At 37.2% G+C, this 22,776-nt stretch overlaps 1 protein-coding gene across 1 annotated transcript in view; it reads right to left on the bottom strand.

Moving 5' to 3' along the window:
- The window catches only part of LOC109094091 (kinesin light chain 1-like), a 38,142-nt gene extending 15,566 nt beyond the window's left edge, over window positions 1-22,576 (bottom strand). Inside the window, 8 exon segments of the mRNA XM_042736460.1 lie at window positions 1,171-1,272; window positions 3,459-3,546; window positions 4,529-4,754; window positions 6,730-6,808; window positions 6,920-7,084; window positions 9,281-9,346; window positions 9,467-9,743; window positions 22,197-22,576. Of these exon segments, the coding sequence (XP_042592394.1) occupies window positions 1,171-1,272; window positions 3,459-3,546; window positions 4,529-4,754; window positions 6,730-6,808; window positions 6,920-7,084; window positions 9,281-9,346; window positions 9,467-9,742 (1,002 nt within the window). The 5' untranslated portion in view covers window position 9,743; window positions 22,197-22,576.
- Between the last annotated feature and the right edge of the window lie 200 nt (window positions 22,577-22,776).

Below are 22,776 nucleotides of genomic sequence, written 5' to 3'. Positions count from 1 at the left end.
AAAGAATTTCTTAGGTGATGCATACACATATTCCAAATAAACATACAGAGAAATAAAAAGAGAGAAAGTGCCCTCCATTTGTAAATAAAGCTGTTACCATATGATTATTTAATACACAATCTACCACATTTAATATACCACTTATAATTCTTATATTGTGATATATATACACACACACACTATAATATGTACACTACCATCCACAAGTTTGGGATCGGTAAGATATTTTTTAACGCTTCATTTATTATTACAAATTTAAAATTTAAGTATTAATTTCTTTAAAAACAAAGACAAAAATAGTACAGACTCCAAACTTTTGAACGGTAGTTTTTGCTAATACTGCCCAAGAAAGGACAATGTGAAATGTCTGCAGAAGTGAAGTGATGAGAGTTTGGATTCAGCAGGCTGTCTAAGCTCTTTCTCTCAGCTCTGCATGTGTGAGACGCAGCACTCAGAGTAAGACTCGCAAGACTTCCAGTAAGAGCTTTATCACACAGGCTTAGAAGAAAATTCTCCATAAAGAGATCTCAATAAATCTGTGACACAGCGGGAGAGAGCAGGAATACAGTGTCTAAGCACACCATACGAGAGTATGCGGCTGCTGAAGGTGTGCTATTCTACAATGTGCTATTTTTGGATAAGAGAAAAAAGTTGGACAGAGAACTATGGAAGGAGAAGACCACAATAAAACTTCAAGTAGCAGAAAAAAAGTCTTAAATAGCAAACTGAAATAGTAAGTCCTTCTCAAAAGGTCCAAGGGAAAAATATGAGTGTCCTATTTTGGAAAGATATGTGTCAGTCTTCCTGAGCTCTACAAACACAACTTAAAAAGAGGCCTGCGTGTAATTTCATGTCTTTTAAGTTCACAAAGTTTTAGCATTTTAAAAGTTACTGCAGAATAGTAATAACCCCTAAGTTTCTACCACTTCACTCCTTAGATAAACATGTTTCAAGACTTTTTTCACATCTCTCGTAAGACTAAAATAAGTCAAAGCTTCTGAAGATGGATGCTTTATTCTTTAGTCTTTGAATGAAAGGGATGAAAAGTAGAGAGAGAGAGAAAGGCAATGTACAGAACTCAGAATGCGAGTTTACAAAACCGACCGGGAATAAAGACTAAAGTTATAAGAAAGTCATACGCATGATTCATCAGGTTGACCTCTGACCCACCTTCTCTCTGATCTCCAGTGCCCTTTTACACAGAGGCTCTGCTTCCTTGTACTTCCCTCGTTTGCCATAAAGAACGGCCAGGTTGTTCAATGTGGCAGCCACCTGCATACACAGGAAAACATAAATATAAATTTATATACATACAGATATTTCAATCATACTGCTAAAAAAAAGTCTAATTTAAATAAAACTATTAAAAGAACAACAATCAACAATTCTGAATTGGTGCAATCATTTATATACAATCAGTCATTTCATCTTACGGAAGATGATTACTTGCTGGAAATCCGATCAAGGTGAAATTTTCCCCAGTATACACACATATACTGTACACCCTGTGCTGTGCTACAGATGTGTTCTGATCAACCTTTGATTGAGATACCTCAGTGCACGTGAGACACATATGTGCGTGACAGACGGCAAGAGTGAGAAAAATGAAAATGGGGACAGCAGGGCTGAGTGATATAGCTAAAACAACAAAATTATATATATATATATATATATATGATATATATATATATATATATATATATATATATATATATATATATATATATATATATATATGTGTGTGTATATATATTGTGACGAGTCAGCTGCCTCCTCCCTGATAATCACCGGCACCCCGTCCTAAATCGCCGCCCTTTCACCAGGCTCCCGATAGGAGTGGGTGTGGGCGAGAGGAGGGGCGCTGGACGAGTCAGGGCTGGCGGCGTGTGATGGGGCACACCTGAAGGAAATGGAGCCTCATCACCGCCGCTGTTTTAAAAGCCCAACGCGCCTCTCCTCGGGAGACCGGTCTCTCTTTCCCCGTGCATGCACACTGGTGTCCTCGTGGGGTCCAGGGAAGGGTGCGTTGAGGGACTCCCGCGCCACCAGAGACGTGAGCTGCCGGACCCACGGTCCGCGTCGAGAACCGCACCCGTCTACACGGCCGTCTGGCCAGGATGCCGGGCCGTCCATCCCCTGCAAGCGCCCGCGGCCAGCGAGGAGGATGAGGCCGCTAGAAGAAGCCGCCGCCCCTCGCGCCCCGGACCGAAGAGGGGAGCGCGTGCGGCCGCCGGACTCCGCCCCTTACCTGGACCCTTCCTCCATGAACACTGCCAGACCCCCACGAACCCCGCAGCACGACGAGGACACCAGATTCCCTGTTGTTTTGGACACTGTTCCCCTTTTGGACACTTTATTCCCCCTTGTTTTGGTTTTTTCTGTTAAATAAAAACCTCTCCGAGGCCTGACGCCACGCCCACTGTGTCTGTCGTTGGCTCGTCCCGTCACAATATATTATATATATATATATATATATATATATATATATATATATATATATATATATACATACATACACACAAGATTTGTTTTTTTTTGGCCTTTTGACGATACTGCATATTTATATTAAATTTATAATACTATATCTATACATTTATTCTGAAATGGTGTTAAAAAGGTGGTTTCTTCAATCAGCATAACCACAATTTCATAATTATACAAGATTCAGAATGTTTCATATATGCACTAAAAAGTCAATCTAAAGTAAATAATCAAGGCATGTTTTCCTCCTACTGTTTTTTACTAAATCAACGCAATGAATAATGATATTTAATCATTTTCTTTAACATTCACCAATGTAACTGTACACAATAATAAACAGCAATCTCTACCAACTTCTATTTTAATAATTACATTTTTTTGAGTAATGATGCAAACAAATAATAAAATCAAGTTTTTAATCATTAATTGATACAAAACAACTGAACTCAATTGAATGCACAGAAATATATTAAACTGGCCAATTCTAACATTAAGTTTTAATCAGAGATAGTAAATATTAATGCAATAAAATATTGTGCTTATTATGTTTTCCATTTGTGAGAAAAGGAAGGATTGTGACACCTGTCTGAAAACTGCATTAAAATCATTGTGAAATTTACTTTCGCTCAATTTTATATCAATCAGAAAAGAATCATAAATACATTTTGCAAATAATCAATGTGGCATCCAGCTTTAGGAAATAGAGAATGAAACCGAGGACAGATCTGTAAGAGGTGTGTAAGTATCTAACCTCTGCAGAGAATTGTGGGATGCTGGTCCTGATGAGAGGGCAAGACATAAGCTTCACGTGACAAACTCAGTAAATGTCAGCAGCCTGTGCTGCTTAATTCAATATGTACATACAATATGCGCGCACACACACACACACAGCAGACACAGGCCATTTATACAGGTTTTCCTGTAATGTGGAGAGCATTAGAGCCAGACACACTGATGAGGGCAGGACGAGTTCTTACCGCAGGGTGGTCTCTGCCCAGGGTCTTCTCTCTGATGGCCAGTGCATCATTAAGGAGGCTTGCTGCCTCTTTGTATTTATTCTGGTCCCTGAAGAACAGAAAACACTTTCAATCAATTTACTGCTACTCGTTGTGCAACAAAGGGCTGTTGCTAAGGTCTTCCTGGAAAAAAGCTGTTTCCATGGCAACAGGGGGATGGCACAATAGACGAATGTCCCAAACGGCTGGCAAACCAGATATTACCATAGTTTAACAAAAGCTATGAAGGATGAGGTTCTCAGCCCATTTGTTTGAAGCACTTGTAGATACCACACAAAATATTGACTTGTGTATATATATATATATATATATATATATATATATATATATATATATATATATATATATATATATATATATATATATATATATATATATATATAAAAAGTTGTTATAGAAGAAAGAATTATAACTTGAAAGTATTATACACTTGCACTGCTGCTCAGAAGTTTCAGGTTAATATGATTTTTTTTTTCAAAGGTTTTTAAAAGAAGTTTCTTATGCTCACTTAGGTCAAAAACATAGTAAATATAGTAATATTGTGAAATATTACAGTTTTGAACAGCCGTTTTATATATTTTAATGTGAAATGTAAAATGTAATTTATTCCTGTGATGCAGCATTTTGTCAGGATCCTTCAGAAATCTCTCTAATAATGCAGACTTGATGTGCAAGAAACATGTCGTATTATAATCAGTGCTGAAAACAGTTGTGCTGATTAATATTTTTTGTGGAAAACATTACACCTTTTTTTTCAGGATTATTTGATGAATAGAAATGTCAAAGTTTGTCTTTTTTTAGCATTGTTTACATCTTTACTGTCACTTTTGATCAATTTAATGTGTCCTTGCTGAATAAAAGTATTAATTTTAAACTTTAAAAAACTAAAATCTTAACTGACCCCAAAATTTTGAATGGTAGTCCACATAAGTGAGCAGTACTTGTGAAAAACATGCTTACAACTATACAGTAAAGTCAGCTGAGTGGAGAGCAAACAAATATATATTAGAAAACTGAAGTGCTTTGCGGACCTGTAGACGAGGGCAAGAATGTTGAGCATGGTGGCTACATCAGGATGATCATGTCCAGATGTTTTCTCCAGATCTTCCAGAGCCTGTTTGCAGAGGGGAACGGCCACCTCATACCGGCCCTGTGAGGCGTACTGGATCACCAGGTTGTGGAGGGTCCTGAGACGAGCGGGGATCTCGTACCCTCCCTGCTGCGCTGCTGCGGCTGCACTGCTGTGAGGAGGCTGGACTGGAAGGACGAGAGAGAGCGAGATATGGTAAAACAAAATGTATAATACAGGGTAAAAATCTTAGAACTAAGTATCGACTAGAAGAATAAATAACAGAGCCAAAACAAATGGTGTTCCACACAGTCGGCAGGAAGAAATATTATAACGCTTTCAAAGGTGCATCACTTTGGTCTTTGTGCGTTAGGAAACACCAGAATGAATTGTGACAAGCTCAGTGAAAGCTGAAAGGTAATATATTTCATTCAACATTGCAAACTATTAACAGTTCTAATTCAAATTATCTCCTTGCAAATATAATCGATATATTTTGTGCTTATTATAAAATTGTGTCGTTATCTTAGCAACAGGTTTGGATATTTCTGGTATTTCTGCTGTAATTATGACAAAGCTGCTTGTTCTTAACAGAAACTAGGAGTGTTGATATTAAATGAATTAACCATGATTCAGTTTGGATGCTGTTCAATAAAAACAATAATAAATATTATTTCAGCCTACATCTTAATTTCATGCATATTTTCATACGTATTTTTATTAGTGTTAGATTATTGTAATATATTAATATATTAATAATTAATAAAATAAATATAAAAAATGTATGACGACAAATAATATACAATATTTAATTTAAAGAATTTAAAGTCATCTTGTGGCCCAGCAGAAGTTTACTGAAGTCCTCAAATTGGCCCTGGCCCCTGGTTTGGAACTGCTACTGATATTTAATAATTTGGTATTGGAATCAGGTGAAACTGAATGATCGCTATCAGAGACGCTGCTAATGCAGGGCGTTTAAAAATCTGTCATTTCAGATGCTGCTAATGTGGACAGCAGCAGCAATTTCACTAGGTTTTCACTTTTTGTTTGAGTTAAGAAAGTCAATTAGCAAAAGTCATCACGTAGCTTCTTTCTAAGCACTTCTTACTAATACTGTCATTTATAGGCACAAGATCTAAAAGCATGTATTTTCCGATTTGACTTATTAGCCAACTCAAATAAACTAAGAACGATCAAAAACATGGCAAAATGACAGTGAAAGGATTACATTGCCAGCACTTCAGGAATGAGAAAGAGAGATTAATCTTTCTTAGAGCAGATTAATGTTGGCCTCTTTGGAAACCCTGCTGGAGATCAGTTGCTGCAGGGATGCATCACTGAGAGAGAAACAGCCGTCTGGTATTCGTGTGTCAGAATGAGGGCTAATCTGAGCACGCTCAGGACATATGATGCCACAAACTCCCATGCACTGGAGTGCTCTCTCACTGCCCTTTGATCCTGCTCCGCAGTCAATGAGCAAATCATCAGGCAGGAGAACAGAGAAAGTGGAGGGGATGAAAGGAAATACAAGACAGGAAACTCCTTCTAGCAGAAAATAAGGAAAGGAACTGTTGTTTGTTCCCCTTCCCCCATCAACCCACTGCACATTGAGTTTAACACAATTTACACTTTTTATTTAACTAAAATACAATTGTGGCCAAATATATTGATTCGAAAATAGTGCGAGGAGCATGAACGTAATATATTTTTTCACTCTCAAGCTAATTATATTTCGAGGTCATTGAAATTGTTCATTTTCTTCTTTAAAAAATGTGCAGTGATTGTACCATGGTACAGTGACGGTATTAGATGGTGATAAACAACTGGATAAACAACTGGAAAACCTTACTTACTCAAAGTTCTGAACAGTAGTGTACATATTTAATTCAAATATACATTTTTATTCATAATTTATTATAAATAGCAATGATCATTTATTTTTGATTACATTAAATTAAAATGTACACAAATTTGAAAAGAACAAACATTTACTATTGGTCTCTGACTTTGCTGAGACTTGTATACCATGAGCCTGAATGCTTACCACTTTCTTATATCATGGTATATCAATGGTACTTCATCCCGAAGTGTTTTAATGGAGGCAGGTCTATATTTTGAATTTGACTAATCTACTAGACTTAAAAGAGCTACTGGGATACTTACTGCCAGGGCCTGGCTCATCCTGCTCATCCGGGAAAAGATCATCCAGTGTCTCCCTACTGGAATCAGAGTCCTTATCATCCTGATGAGAATGAGGAGGAAAGAAGCACAGAGTGAGACTTAATAAAAAAAGACACACAGAGATAAACGTTGCTATGATAAACATCAGGAGGAATATAAGATCGAGTCTCACTGATGGGCTGAGGTCCTGGTCATATTTCTTGAGCTGGTTCATGAACTCCAGATGTTTCTTCTCCTCCTCCAGCTGGGCCACGCTCTGCTCACTCTTCTGCAGCCGCTGCTGGGTTCCTGCCAGCTCGTCTCTCAGCCACTGGTTCTCCTGACACAGCCTCCGCACCTGGAGGACAGGAAAAGCAGCCTCAGGGCATTTTCACAAAAGAGCTTTTTAGACTAATTTGTGGAAAGGCATAGCGACAGCCCACTTGTTCAGCAGCCCTGCGTCAGGAAGCATTTTTCCCATAGTCATTAAAAGAAAAACAACTAAGTACATCCTTAAACCAAACCAATCAGCACAGAGGTGAATAACAACTCTATAACTTGTGATTTTAAGCCATTTTTTGTTATTTAAAGAGTAATTTAATTATTTAAATGTGTAATGAAAGCATGATATTACCTATAATTCATAAAAAAAAAATAATAATAATATTTTATTGTACAATGTAAAACAAAAAGTTTGTAATTAAATTTTTTTTTAAATGCTGTTAAAACCTGTCAAATGGTCAGCTGCAAGTTATCTTACCATATGCAGTGAAAACTTGCATTATATGTAATTTTATTGCAAAATTACAGTCAACTGTATGATTTTTGTAAGTAAAAACTATTAATTATCATATGATTTTACAGTGAAAAAAAAGGAAACATTACCTACATGACATTTTACTCAAACAGTTTTGTTTCTTGTTTTTTTATGTATATTAATGTACAATAAGATGTGTTTGTGTTACATTTATGTTATTTTATGTTATGTAAGTGTTTCGGGAACAATTCACCCAAAAGTTAAAATTACACCATGATTTACAATATGTATATGACTTTCTTCTTTCAAAAGAAGTTATATTAGAAAAATGTCCTGGCTCTTCCAAGCTTTATAATGGCAGTGAATGGGGGTTGAGATTTTGATGCCCGAAAAAGTGTATAAATCCATCATAAAAAGCTCTCCACATGGCACTAGGGGGTTAATAAAAGCCTTCTGAAGTGAATGTACAAATAAAATCCATATTTAAAACTTTATAAACCTTAATCTCTAGCTTCTGCTAACTGTTGTACACGTGTATTAACACCTGGGGCCGTGTGAGATTTTTATGATAGATGGATGCACTTTTTGGCCTTCAAAATCTCGCCCCTATTCACTGCCATTATAAAGCTTGGAAGAGCCATAACATTTTTTAATATGACTCCGATTGTATTTGTCTGAAAGAAGAAAGTCTTATACACCTGGGATGGGCTTAAAGGTGAGTAAATCATGGGATAAATTTCATTTTTGGGTGAACTGTCCCTTTAATGCATTATCTTAGTGTTGTTATTTAAGTGTGTTCCCCAGAAGGTGTTTTATCTTTTTGTGTATGACCCTGTTTATGGACAGGCCACTTGTAATTAATTCATCTTTCTATTTCACCACCTGTATTGTTATGGTGAATTGTCTCCATAGTTCAGGTTCCATAATTGATTTGTCTATTTCCTGTTTAGCTGCTTTGACACAATCTGTATTGTATATAAAGCGCTACAGAAACAAAGGTGACTTGACTAGTAATTAGCCAAGAATTTGATTAAACAATGTGATTTTAATTTAATTTCTGAAAGAATTGACTAATTGATGCTTACTTCCTGAGCTTGACAGTTTGTGCTCTACTGATTCATTCTTCTGATAGACACAAGTGCCATTATGTGTATTGGGCAAAGCCAATGAGTCAAAACGAAGAGCAGACAACACTATTTTTGGCACCTTCTCTTCCTGAGTGGTTACCTATCTGAACTGATAGACTGCCATTAGAACTCATGCTGATGAAATAAATGCATCACGACTTGGAGACAAATAATACAATGTGAAATATCAAGTGTAAATTAGTACTGTCAAAGGATTAATCGCGATTAATTGCATCCAAAATAAATGCTTTTGTTTACATAATATATGTGTGTGTACTGTGTATATTTATTATGTATATACAAATATACACACTTATGCATGTATATATTTAAGAAACATTTTATGTTTCTATATTTAAAATATTTATATATAATATCAGTTACATGAATATAAATATATACATGGAAGTGCATGGTAATATTTTCAAAATATATACTCTATGTGTGTGTATTATATATACATAAAAAATATACACAGTATAAACACATATATGATGTAAACAAAATCTTTTATTTTGGATGCAATTAGTCGTGATTAATCGTTTGACAGCACTAGTGAAAATATATCAAACTGGAGTCAAACCAAACCTGTGTGCCTGTATGCTAATGAACCTGAGAGCATGGTTTAATTTTTTATGTGCCACAGTGCGTTTTTTTTTTTTTTTTTTACCTGTGCTCGAAGCTTCTGTTTCTCTGCCTCCACTGCACTCAGGTGCCCTGACAAAGCCATCATCACCTGCGCCGATCGATAGAAGAAAGCGAGAGAAAGTAGCAATGGTGTTACTATGGTTACAAGCAATTTTATTCAAAAACAATCACCATTTCATCCCACTTTGAAAGCATTTCCACACTGCACCTGTGCTTCGCCGAGGCCCAGCTCCAGCATCTCCATAGAGCGCTGGATCATAGCTGTCTTCTCCTCAACAGCACGACCCTCCTGGCTCTGTTTGAGGCAGCGCAAGGTCCCCATCAGCCCCTCCAGGATGGCCTGATGTTCTGCATGGAGCGCCTCCAGCCCCTGCATGACCTCCCGTGTCCGACATAGCAGCTCGTCCTGGGAGAGCTTCTCTCCGGGGTCCCCCTGCCCGTCCGTCTCCTTCACGCACACCACGCTCGACATGTCCTCACGCATCCTACAGAGAGATATACACAATACAAGAATGAGAACAGAAGTCTGGGAACTGTTCCTGTTCAGATGAGAGTGTTTGTATAATTGATCAGACATGAAAAGACACTGAAGGCAATTAAATGAGAGTCGTCGCTTCCTTGTTCTTGTGCCTTGAAACCCTTAAGGAATAACTCAAGTTATTGTAAATGTGAAGTGGCAAAGAAAACTCTGCAAACATCTCTTGGCAAAATAATTAATTCCCTACCAACTTCCATAAAACACCATGGGAACTGGACCCAGAATGCACTGTTGAGGTTACACGACCAACAGAACCAAACATCCCCTCAAACTGAGTTTTATTTGCTTTTAATCCAGATTTAGCTTCTGTCACAGAGACAAGCATCTACATTGCCTTCAAGAACTCATACAACCAGTGGAGGCTCGTGGGTTCTAAAATAGAGGAGGCACACTAATTGTACTTGTCTGGGATCCCTGCCGATTATTATTATTATTATTATTATTTGCTTAACCACTTTAAAATGGCTTTTTGGTTGCTTTTAGTCAGAAAACGTAAAGAAAAAAAGACACAGATACAACAAGATAATATAATATCACTTACCTATATCCAGACTATATCCAGCTTAGGCGTGTTTTCCCTTTTTTAAATTTGTATATATACGGTCTGTTTGAATGACAGCTTGGTAAATCTGTTGATAATCAAATATTCTGCAATATTGCTACTCATCACGGATCATTATCAGTGCAGCGCAAGACGTTCAAACTAATAGCACGTAGTTTATGTCTCTATGATGATTGGTTGATATACCAGAAGGGACGCTAGCCTCCCTTACAAGGTTTCTTTTCTCAACACTCCTCAGCGCTAAAGGGGAACACTCGATGCTGATTGGCTAATTTTTTTTTTTACCAACTGAGGCACGAGAGCTCAACTCTACCCCGGCCTCCCCCTCCCCTTCTCTATCACTAGTGGTTGTAACTACATTAGCAGATTCTGCACATTCGTGATAGAAAAGCAGCGCTTTCCAACTTCAGTAACATGTTATGGTATTACAGCTGTGAAATTACAAACAAAAAATACACATTCTGAGACATGAACTGAAATGAATTGTGAATTTTATTAACATTAAATAGTCCTCCTCCCATTTTCACCTCAAAATTTTGGGGAGGCTGTGCCTCCCCTGACGAGCCACCACTGTATATAACAGGACTAGGAACCTATAGAATGGCTTGCATGTTGTAAATCTGCTTAGCTCACTTCCAAAGCTTCAAACAATGACAGTTTCACTTCACAGTATTCAAGTTGAGGCAACGGACAACAGCGAGAGCAAGATGTTAGCTCAGATTTAACCAAATTAGTTGATGGACTACATAGATAATCCAATTTTCAAGAGAGAGGGGCTTGCATTTGCAAAACACATTGATGCAATGCTATGGTGCTCTAGGTGGCTGCCAGGGCATTACTATGCAGTTGCGAAGACATTTTTAACATGTGCTATGTGGCTATTAAGGTGTTTTTTAGATGGTTGCTTACTGGTCCAACATCAGTGATAATTTGGTCTCTAGCTAGGCTCAGATCTCTTCTGCTTGTTTTAAAGCCTCAAGTATATTTCACTTGCGCACATTAAGCCCGAAGTATATTTCAGTTTTGATGCGAATGTTTAGCGTATATGCCTACAGTCAATGATAATTTGTTTTGTGGAATATGTGTGTTTTGTGCTGTTGGTGTTGTTAGTGTGTGTGTTTTGAGTTGTTGTGGAAAATAAGTGTGTTCTGCACTGTTGGCACTAGATGAACCCCTGTCGATAGCTTTATAAACTGTTGCTGCACTGTTGGCACTAGATGAACCCCTTTCTTTATGTTTTTAAATAAATTAGGGTTCTGAATGTGAAGTGAAGCTTACAACGCTTCCCATTTTTGGCACACATTCTCTTCCTAAGTGGTTACCTTTTAGAAGTAGTAAACTGTCGTTAATACTCATGACAGTACCGATGTTGCTAAAAATAAAAAAGCCAAATAATACATCAAATGGGATGGAATCGAGTTTAAATTTTGGAGTATCACACCAAAGCTGTGTGCCCATTTGTCTATGGGATTTTTTGCTTGTTTGAAAGTATCCATCACTTGAGTAAATTTGATGTGAACACTAAGCGTATAGTTACACATCCACTCGTGTGTTCTGCTCTCCTTTTCAGCTGGTTAAGCATGTGGAATTGGTGACATAGTCCATCGAGAGAGAGATCACTAATTGGCAGTTCAGCTAAGCGAATCGGTGTACGAAAAGAAAAACGGAAATGACCAAAATAAGAAAACGCCCTGTTAAGTCAAGAGGTTACTCACAGTTGCTTGAATTTGGGATCACCTTTCAGTTTCCTTTTTAAATGACAAATTTCAGACTACTGCCACCTTCTGGCATGGAAGGTTATTTGCCGTGCTGGCCATGTCATTGGCCCTGTCTTTGCTTTGTGTTCAAGCACAACATTTCAGCTTAGACACAGGCGATTTGAGGCAGCACCACAGTAGGCATCCATTGTTGCTAGTTCTTTAAAATAGGTTTGGTTTGTCTGGGCCTTTAACATCCACCAGTTGAAATCATAAGGGTTATCTCTAAGGGAAGTAACAGCGGACTACATAACTTGAGGGATCATTCAAATCATAGCACAAACAGTGCATGCTGAGTTACACATCAGCGTTTAATACTTTCTGTAAGTATAAGTAATAGTAGTAATGCTTGCTTTCGCAAACACAACAAACATAAAATTCTAAACTAAAAAAATAAAAGACAAAAAAGCTAATTCACTTAGAGGTGCAAAAACAATGCAAGAATTTGAAAGGCTTCTCGCTCTTCCCAGCCTGACACAAGGACACAAAGCAGCTGTCTTTGTTGTTGCCAAGACACTACTCACCTGGTAAGGCAGATCAGGGTTGCTAAGGCAGTGAGTGAGGCACGTTAGCGTTAGCGCACTGGGAGTTGCAGGAACCCAAAGAGCAAGAAAAGAGAACCTGAGATTGTTGACCTTTCAAATGCAACACCTCCAGACTACAGCGAAGATGCTGGGAAAACCCAATAATTGGAAATAAACACGTCTCCACAGCTTTCTTTTCTCTTGTAAAAAACAAGCGTACAATCACCTCCCTGCAATGCTGATGTAAAGAAGAGGTGGGTCTACATGCTGCTACGGAGCTTCAGGCCTGTGCTGTATTCCTGTGGGAGGGGAAATGGGAAGTGAGACGGCAGAGATTCATGTGACCCATAAAGCAACTCGTCGTCTGGCATGTGACAACCACTGAGCAGGAAACACCAGTGCATGATGGGAATCAAAGTACTGATGAATCTGCTGCAGAGATTGTTCAGAAGAGATACATTTTCAATGCTCTTTTCCAACAAGGACCACCCACTCAGATCCACTGAATATCTAACAATGTTAGATTTTCTTGGTAACAATATATATTAATTTATTTCTAATAACAACAAACATATTACATTTGGCTATTGTCAACAGAATTCTTTTTTTTTTTTTTGTAGAAAATAATGCACTGATATTAATTCCAACTGATACCAATAACTTACAGTATTTTAGTTTTTTTGATTTATTGACTGTTAACTATTGATATTTAGATTTTAAAATTTTTTGTTATTTTTTTAAGGTTATTTAGTAATTTAAAGAATAAAACACAAAACTAAAATATATTACAAGTGAATTCACATGTATAGTATGAAAATGGATTTTCAATTTGAGACAAGCTAAATATAATGTCTAAGATTGTTAATTAAATTATTAGTGTTTTTAAAGATTGTGACTAGGGCTGTAAATTTGATATTTACATATTATTTATATTATATAAATATTTATGTTACATATCTCTTAAATATATATACACATTTTTGTGTGTGTATTTATATATACATATAAATAAATATACACAATACACACACATATATTATATAAACACTATTATATAAATATTTATGTTACATATTTAATCTATTTTATGTCCCTAAGTGTGACTGTTAGTATAAGATAAGAGTGCACAATTAAATATGCAATTAACCGATGCGGATAAAAAAAAAAACTCTACTATTGGTAGATATAACTACTGTATATGGTACCAATATGGTATCATGCATCTCTACATTCCAGAGTAAAAAATTAAGCATTTAAATTGAGATGGGGTTATGTAACCTAACATGAAAACGGACTCATGTTACAGTTTACATGCAAAAATTAACTAATAAACCTAACAATCTCTTTGTCTTGATTCTGTGTAACGATTTGTGTTTTCAGATGAATTAAAGAACAAAGGCAGCAGGAGGACAGAGGAAGGGCACAGGAAAGATGAGCACGGCAGGAATGGAGATCCAGATTTCATGCTGTTGTTTGAAGTGGAAATGTGCGTTTCAGTGCTTTGTCCTGGGGTTATGCAATCCCTGTTCTTCAAAGCGCACAGAATTCACTAAATATAATATTATATATAAGGTAAAAGATCATCTCATCAGCATTAAATAATACTAACGGGCACATAGAGGCCAGACAAAGTTCATAATAGAAAAAAAGAGGTAAAGATTTTAGAAGTTCCGTTTGCTTCCATATCCAAAAACCGAGGAAGTAAAAACACTTTTTAATCAACATCTTAACAGAAACGTGTTCCTTCTAAATCATACACTGGATGCCAATTATCAGTATTAAAACGATTCATTTTTAAATTAAACCACTGATATTGTAGGTAAAAAAAAAAAAAAAAAAAAAAAAAATGCAGAGTTTTGCCAAAATGTGCGCTGAACGCTGATTTGGAGAGACACAGAGGAGAGAACATTTTGTTGAATAAAAAGTCGTTATTTTGTCATTTTCTACCCCCATGTCAATTTTGTGTACACAGATTTGCCAAAAACTCTGATTTCTAAAGTCATTATTTTTGTTTTCTTTGTGTACAAAAAGTACTCTTGATGCTTCATAACGTTACGGTTGAATCACTGATGGCAGATGGAGTATTCTGATGATGACTTTCATACCTTTTATGGACCTTGACACTGTTATTTATTTGGCAGTCTATGGGACAGTCTCATGCCTACCGGTTTTCATCCAAAATAACTTCAATTGTGTTCCGAAGCCGAACAAAGCTTTTACGGGTTTGGAACGACATGGGGGTAAGTGATTAATGACAAAATATTCATTTTGGGGTGGAGTATCCCTTTAACTGTGATTATTTAAATATTTTGATAGCCCTGATAAGTCATCATTTTTGGTTTTATTGAATTAAAAATACAAAATATGAATGTTTCCAAGTACCCCTGGTATGGTTAGAATATTTATGAAGCAGGACAGACCTAGGAGCACAGAGAAATTAAAAGTTTTCTTCAGACAGGCAGAACAAATCTGGCTGTGAGTGTGTGAAAATCTGACTTAAATCCATTTAGTAGTTTGTAATCTGAGTGTTCAGCAAAAAAAGAAAAATAAAAAAAATTAAATCCATCTGTACGTGGCAATTCAGACTGTCAGATGGGACTTCAAGTAAAGGTTTTTTTTTCCTCCAATGGGTAAGTAACATCACACAAGATTCACAGCTGTGAATTATGCAATATTCACTATTAAAGTGAATAGTGAACTATTTTGAACACATGCATAAACATGTCAAATTCAGCAATGCCACCTGTGTTTATGTTGTTTGTGTGCATCAGTTGTGCAGCAACACGGCAAGATTTCTTGACAGACACGAGTAGAAGGAAAACTGACACTTTTCCGAAGACAAAAGTGCAGTGTGAACCAATCCTAACAGTATGAGATCATACGAGGACAGATAAATGATAAACAGGCCTGAACACTTCCTACTCAATTACAAACGATAACGATCTGTCCTTTATTGCTCAATCTGGAGGGGTTGAGACAGAGAGCGCTTGAGAGGCAATAATAAATAGAGGAAGTTACGGTTTGAAAGCTGAGAGCTGAAGAGATTGAGCAGGTTGGGTGAAAGGCTCATTACTCAGAGCTGTTAAGCTGATAGAAGTACTCTAGCATGACTCGCAGCCTGGTCCATCGGGAAATACTCTCCTATGACCGCAGGAGGAAGGGAGAGGGGGTCGAACCTAACGCCTGTAACTACAACAACATCCACGCTGTCCAGTCACAGGAAGAGATATTGCTGACATTACAGGAAGGCCACACACCAAGGCAAAAACCAGGAGAGATTAAAGAAAGGAGAGATTAAATGAATAGTTCACCCAAAAATGACAATTATGCCATTTACTCATTTAAAATACCATTTTCTGTGAAAAATAAAATGAGAGTCATTATTTCAGTAACCTATAATTTAACTGAACGAGGGCTGGGTCTGTCAAGATTCAAAATTATAGTATTATAATAATAATCCATACAATAAACCGTTCATATTGTGATCTATAGTCCAAGCTTTCTAATGTCATGAAACAGCTTTGATTGAGAAACATAGCAAAATTTAAAGTGTTACACAGTGAAACATTTGACATCCTCCCTGCATCATGATCTTAATAACATGTCAACTTAACTCTGTTTCATTCATGGTTTCACTTCAGATTAACTAAAGTTGTTTTTTACTCAAATCTTCAGCGTCCTTTCAGAAATCATTCTAATATGCCGATTTGATGCTCAAGAAATATTTCTTATTATTATCAATGTTGAAAGTATAATTAATTGTGCTGCTTAATCCTTTTCTGGAAACTATGATCCATTTTAAGGATTATTTGAGGAATAAAGTTCAAAAGAACAGCATTTATTTGAAATAAATGTCTTTTGTAACATTATAGTGTTTGATTTATTTGTAGCGGCCCACCACAATATCAACACTGACCACCACAAATAGATCTTCCAAAATGCTTTGACTTCGTTGAATAAACGTGAGCTCTGCATGTTTCAAAGTCAAAACGTGGCGCGGGTGTTTTTATATGAATGTATCTAGTTTGAAGGGCACCTCATTTTCATTTAACCTTTCTTTTAATGCCTGAAAAAGTATGAGCGGAGCGCTTTTTTGATTACATCCATTACCGGGGAAAACCTTTATTTCTGCTGCTCCTAAAGCGCCTCCTGCTGGCAGAGAAAGAATGTGCATTTTCAATAATCCCATTTGCTGTTTTATATATAGCCTTTATTTCCCCTTGAGGAAGTGCCGCCAAACATTGAGTGCAAGTTTGCGGGAAACACTGTTATAGATGTCTTTTCGGTCACTTTTGATTAATTTAACACATCCTTGCTGAATGAAAGCATTCATTTCATTAAAAAAAAAAAAAAAAAAACTCTTCCTACCAAACTTTTGATCAGTAGTGTATATAATGTGAATGTGAAATCTCAATCAATAGGATAACGTTGTTGGCAAGAAGTAACATTAACACAGAGTATCTAAGGTTGGTGTTTGTGTCCTCGATGTCCTCGTTTTGCCTTGAGCTACTAGAGACCACCATGAGAAACTGCAGTGTGGTGCTTCATTTAAATGAACTCTGCATCAGAGTGTGATTGCCCTGACACTTCAGTCCAACCCTCTCAGCCTCACAGACGCCAGCACCTCTGATTTCTCAAACACTACTGTGAATGTTAGAGCAGAGTCACACTCAAACTTCACCTTCTTTCTGTTATTTTTCGGGAAGCATCTTTGTGTCTGTATTTATAAGTATCAGCTGTGCATGAACAAAGAGGAAGAGAAACAGTGTTAGCAGAAACAATGAATCAAGAAACTCTCTTATTTTTGTGATGTTAGTTTTAATGGAGAACCTACAAAATCATTTTTTTTGTGTGTGTGTGTGTCCAAAACCTTCCTAGTGCGAAGACTAATACTAAATTAAACAAAACCACAACAACATAGGAGTGTGACTTTGTGTTTTGTACACATATCAGCAAGCGTACTATAATTTCTTCTTTGACTTACATGTAAATACCATGGTATATGAATATGGAAATCATTCAATACCTATGATGTATATATGAGGGATTCCCAAACATTTTTATGTACCAAACCTCTCTGACCTAAAATAATTATTTAAATTGTGAGATTTTTAGTTAATGTTTCATTAACTGAACAACACATTTGCATGTTTCCGAGATGCTGATTAATGCAGGCAAGTGAATTAATTATTTAATATTTTATTATTATATTTAATATTAAGTGTTTTATTTCGATTGCTTTTTTAAAATTATTTATTTTATTGCACATTTTTATGCTTTTTGTTGTTAAATGTAATTATTAAATAATAACAACATTAAATTAAATAATTTTATTACATAATGGAATTAATAAACCAATATAATCAATAGCTTCTTAGTTCCCTCATAAACCCCAGTCTTGTCAATTTCAAAATCTACAGACAGCATAGTCAATGGATAATAAATGTTTTAGTTTGTGTGTGTGTGTAAAGTTTGAGTAAATGTTGTGTAAAATAATTTATTTCATAAATGTGTAAATCTCACCAGTTGTCAATATCATGAAACCACTAGCACCACAACAGTAAAGCAACCTACATAGTCCATAAAACAAAAAACTGTCACATTTCCATCCCACAGATGAACATGTTCAGTATAATCAGGCACTTTGCAGCAGCATGAGAGTACGAGTGGCTATAAATTGTACTTGTGTTCTTGTGAGAAGCCAAATTTATAACTGTCCCATTGATTCCCCAGAGGAGAAGCAGCCACCTTCTCATTGAGAAGCCACTGCAGCGGAGCCCGAGCTCGCAGCTGGCCACACATTCACACCGCTCAGAGACTGCATCTCCTTCACCAAAACACAAATGCTTTCACTGAGCAAAGACGGACTGTATGTCAACTGAGCAGAGCAAGCATCTGCATACTAACTACAAAAGATGCACGTCATGCAGCGAGATCAAGCACCTTGTGCTCAGATGATTCCAAGCTCTTCAAGAAATCAGTTCTTTTTGTAATTAAATATTTGCGTTACAATGGGTTCAGCGATATTGATGAGACAAAGATTATGTCTTTTATTCAAAACAATTCAAACTAATTCCTTGAAGCACACAATTTCATTTGATATATTCCATCACTCAAGTCAACTGGTCTAACAAGCTCCTATTTAAAGGTGTCATCTGACACCAGCAGAACCAGTTCATTAAGACATTTATTAAAGAATTAGGTGGAAAAACTTAACTAGAGAGCCGAGTCATGATCAGCAAAATTTTTTCAAATGGTTACGAATAAGACTGAATGCATTTCAGACATAGCTGAGATTGTTCAAATGTTTGCGGTTCAAAAAAAGTCTCATGCTCGCTACTGCATTTATTTAATCAAAAATACTGTAAAAACATTAATATTGTGAAAAATTATTACAATATTATTTCTATTTTAATATACTTTAAAATGCAATATATTCCTATGATGCAAAGCAGAAATAATTTTGTGGAAACCATAGACTATAAAAAAATATATATTTTTTAGGATTTTTGGATGAATATAAATTTCAAAAGATCAGCATTTATTTGAAATCTTTTGTAACAAATGTCTTGTCTGTCACTTTTGATCAATTTAATGTGTCCTTGCTGAATAAAAGTATTCATTTAATTTTATTTTGATTAAATAAATACAGCCTTGGTGAGCAGTCTTCTATAAAAAAAAATAAAGCACTGTGTGTGTGTGTGTGTGTGTGTGTGTGTACATACAGTCATTTGATTAATTATTGGGACATTGACACAATTCTAATCTTTTTGGCTCTATACACCACCACAATGGATTTGAAATGAAACAAACAAGATGTGCTTTGACTGCAGACTTTCAGCTTTAATTTGAGGGTATTTACAGAAATCGGGTGAACGGTGTAGGAATTACAACAGTTTGTATATGTGCCTCCCACTTTTTAAGGGACCAAAAGTGGGACAGATTAACAATCATAAATCAAACTTTCACTTTTTAATACTTGGTTGCAAATCCTTTGCAGTCAATTACAGCATGAAGTCTGGAACGCTAATAGACATCAACAGACGCTGGGTTTCATCCCTGGTGATGCTCTGCCAGGCCTCTACTGCAAACTGTCTTCAGTTCCTGCTTGTTCTTGGGGCATTTTCCCTTCAGTTTTGTCTTCAGCAAATGAAATGCATGCTCGATCGGATTCAGGTCAACTTGGCCATTGCATAACATTCCATTTCTTAAAAAACTCTTTGGTTGCTTTCGCAGATGCTTCGGGTCATTGTCCATCTGCACTGTGAAGCGCCGTCCAATGAGTTCTGAAATTTGGCTGAATATGAGCAGATAATATTGCTTGAAACACTTCAGAATTCATCCTGCTGCTTTTGTCAGCAGTCACATATAAATACAAGAGAACCAGTTCCATTGGCAGCCATACATGCCCACGCCCATGACAATACCACCACCAATGCTTCACTGATGAGGTGGTATGCTTTGGATCATGAGCAGTTCCTTTCCTTCTCCATACTCTTCTCTTTCCATCACTCTGGTACAAGTTGATCTTTGTCTCATCTGTCCATAGGATGTTGTTCCAGAAAGGCTTTTTTTTGATGTTGTTTGGCAAACTCTAATCTGGCCTCCTGTTTTTTGAAATCACAGTGGTTTACATCTTGTGGTGAACCCTCTGTATTCACTCTGGTGAAGTCTTCTCTGATGTTGACTTTGACACACATACACCTACCTCCTGGAGAGTGTTCTTGATCTGGCCAACTGTGTGAAGTGTTTTTCTTCACCAGGGAAAGAATTCTTCGGTCATCCACCCAGTTGTTTTCCGTGGTCTTCGGATCTTTTGGTGTTGCTGAGCTCACCGGTGCGTTCTTTCTTTTAAGAATGTTCCAAACGTTGATTTGGCCACACCTAATGTTTTTGCTATCTCTTGATGGGTTGTTTTGTTTTTTCAGCCTAATGATGGCTTGCTTCACTGATAGTGACAGCTCTTTGGATCTCATATTCTGACAGCAACAGATTCAAATGCAAATAGCACATTTGAAATGAACTCTTCTTTTACCTGCTCCTTGTAATGGGATAATGAGGGAATAACACACACCTGGCATTGGAACAGCTGAGGAGCCAATTGTCCCCATTACTTTTGGTCCCTTAAAAAGTGTGGAGGCAAACTGTTGTAATTCCTATACCGTTCACCTGATTTGGATGTAAATACTCTCAAATTAAAGCTGAAAGTCTGCAGTTAAAGCACATCTTGTTCGTTTCATTTTAAATCCATTGTGGTGGTGTATAGCGCCAAAAAGATTAGAATTGTGTCGATGTCCCAATATTTATGGACCTGACTGTATATACATACAGTGGTGGTCAAAATTATTAGACAGATCTGAAAATAGTGACCTTTTTGCCTCTAAAACAAGATTTAATTTCATAATGTTCATGAAACATGCAGACGTTTGCTTTGCCTCTGAGCACTTTAAATATCAGATGAAGTGAGACGTACTGTTTTTATCAACTTTTGACTTTAATATTTGGTATGTCCACCTCTTGCAGCTATTACAGCAGCACATCTCTCTGGAATAGTGTCAATATATTTCCTGAGAACTTCAGCACTAATGTTATCCCATGCCTTCTGCAATCAATCCAATGGCTTTCCTTTGAATGCACAATGGAACTGTCCAGTTTATTTTCCAACTCGCCCCAAATGTGCTCAATAGGGTAGAGGTCTGGACTTTGAGGGGGACAGTCCATAATTTTCAACGTTCCAGCAGATTCCTTCTGCCACAGGTAGCTCAGACAATATTTAATTTTATGGGTATTGTGATGGCCAACTCAACAAAAACAACTGAAACCTCTTAAATATGCCAAGTTTTCTAATAATTTTGGCCACCACTGTGAGTATATATACATACACTTACAATGCATACACATACTGTATATATAATTATTATTATTATTATTATTGTAGAAATGCTATATCACAGGTTGTGAAATGGTTCATAGTCTGACTCCCATTGCAGTGTTTTTCAGCTTAACACTGATATTTTGGTGTAGGGCAGTGGTCCTGGAAGACCCCAGCACTGCAACTTATGATATAAATCAGGTAAATTTAATAAAGGCTCAAAAAATGCCCAGGACAGAGCTGTATCATGAACACCTTTTTAGTGTAGTGACTAACACTGAATTAACACAAGTCTTCTGGATGGTTTAGGGCTGTATCACAGACAGCTCTGGTGCAGTGACTAACAATGAATTAACACAGGTCTTCTGGATGGTTTAGGGCTGTATCACAGACAGCTCTGGTGCAGTGACTAACACTCATCTGCTGTGTGTCACGGCCTGACTGGGCTCTTGCCTTGCCTTACTCCCTCCCAGACTTAACATCACACATCTGACTCTCAAAATCAACCCCCTCTGAGCATCCATCCATACGTTTAACCAGCTGTGATAAGAGAAAGCGACTTCGGAGTCGTCTAAAAGCGATGTAAACCCTCATCTGACAGGTATTCGGACCCTCCCAGCGAGCCTCGGGCAGGAGCTGCGCGCGTGAGTTAACTGTTAGCTCGTTAGCATGATCAACATCTTACCGTTCTGCGGAGCACACAGATCACACACAACCGTAACAGCGTTTGTTCCTCCTCGTCCCTCCACGAACCGACAGTCAATATACCGCTCCGCAGCCTGATTGTGAGGGTTTGGGGTAGTTGTGTGTGTGTGTGTGTGTGTCCAGTCTTCCGGCGCTCGACGGGGGAAGTTCCTGCCACTGACAGTCCTGTTCCACCAGCACGAGCTCAAATCACTGAGTGCCGCACAGACAATAGTCTCATAATCACACGATCATAACGTGCGACGGCGGAGTTCGTGGAAACACTGGGGTCTCAGCTCAGACGCATCTGTCTGGAGCTGCACTCTGTGAAAATGGCGTTGTGTTTCTCCAAACAGGTTCCCTCCTCCTCATGATGTCATCCCAGGATTGAAGGAGAGCGATAGTGTTTGACAACCGTGTGTGTGTGTGTGTGTGTGTGTGTGTGTGTATTAGCGGCATTAATTCTGTTAATTTTACTTTATATTTAGAACATTTCATTAATAGCATTTGCCAGATTGAATCCGTGTTGCTGTATTTTTAAATTGTTTTCATTTATGTATGCAATATTAGTAATTATCAGA

This window comes from Cyprinus carpio, chromosome B13 (genome assembly GCF_018340385.1).
Source record: "Cyprinus carpio isolate SPL01 chromosome B13, ASM1834038v1, whole genome shotgun sequence".
In the NCBI taxonomy this organism is placed as follows: domain Eukaryota; kingdom Metazoa; phylum Chordata; class Actinopteri; order Cypriniformes; family Cyprinidae; genus Cyprinus; species Cyprinus carpio.
This window is presented reverse-complemented; position numbering and strand designations above follow the sequence as displayed.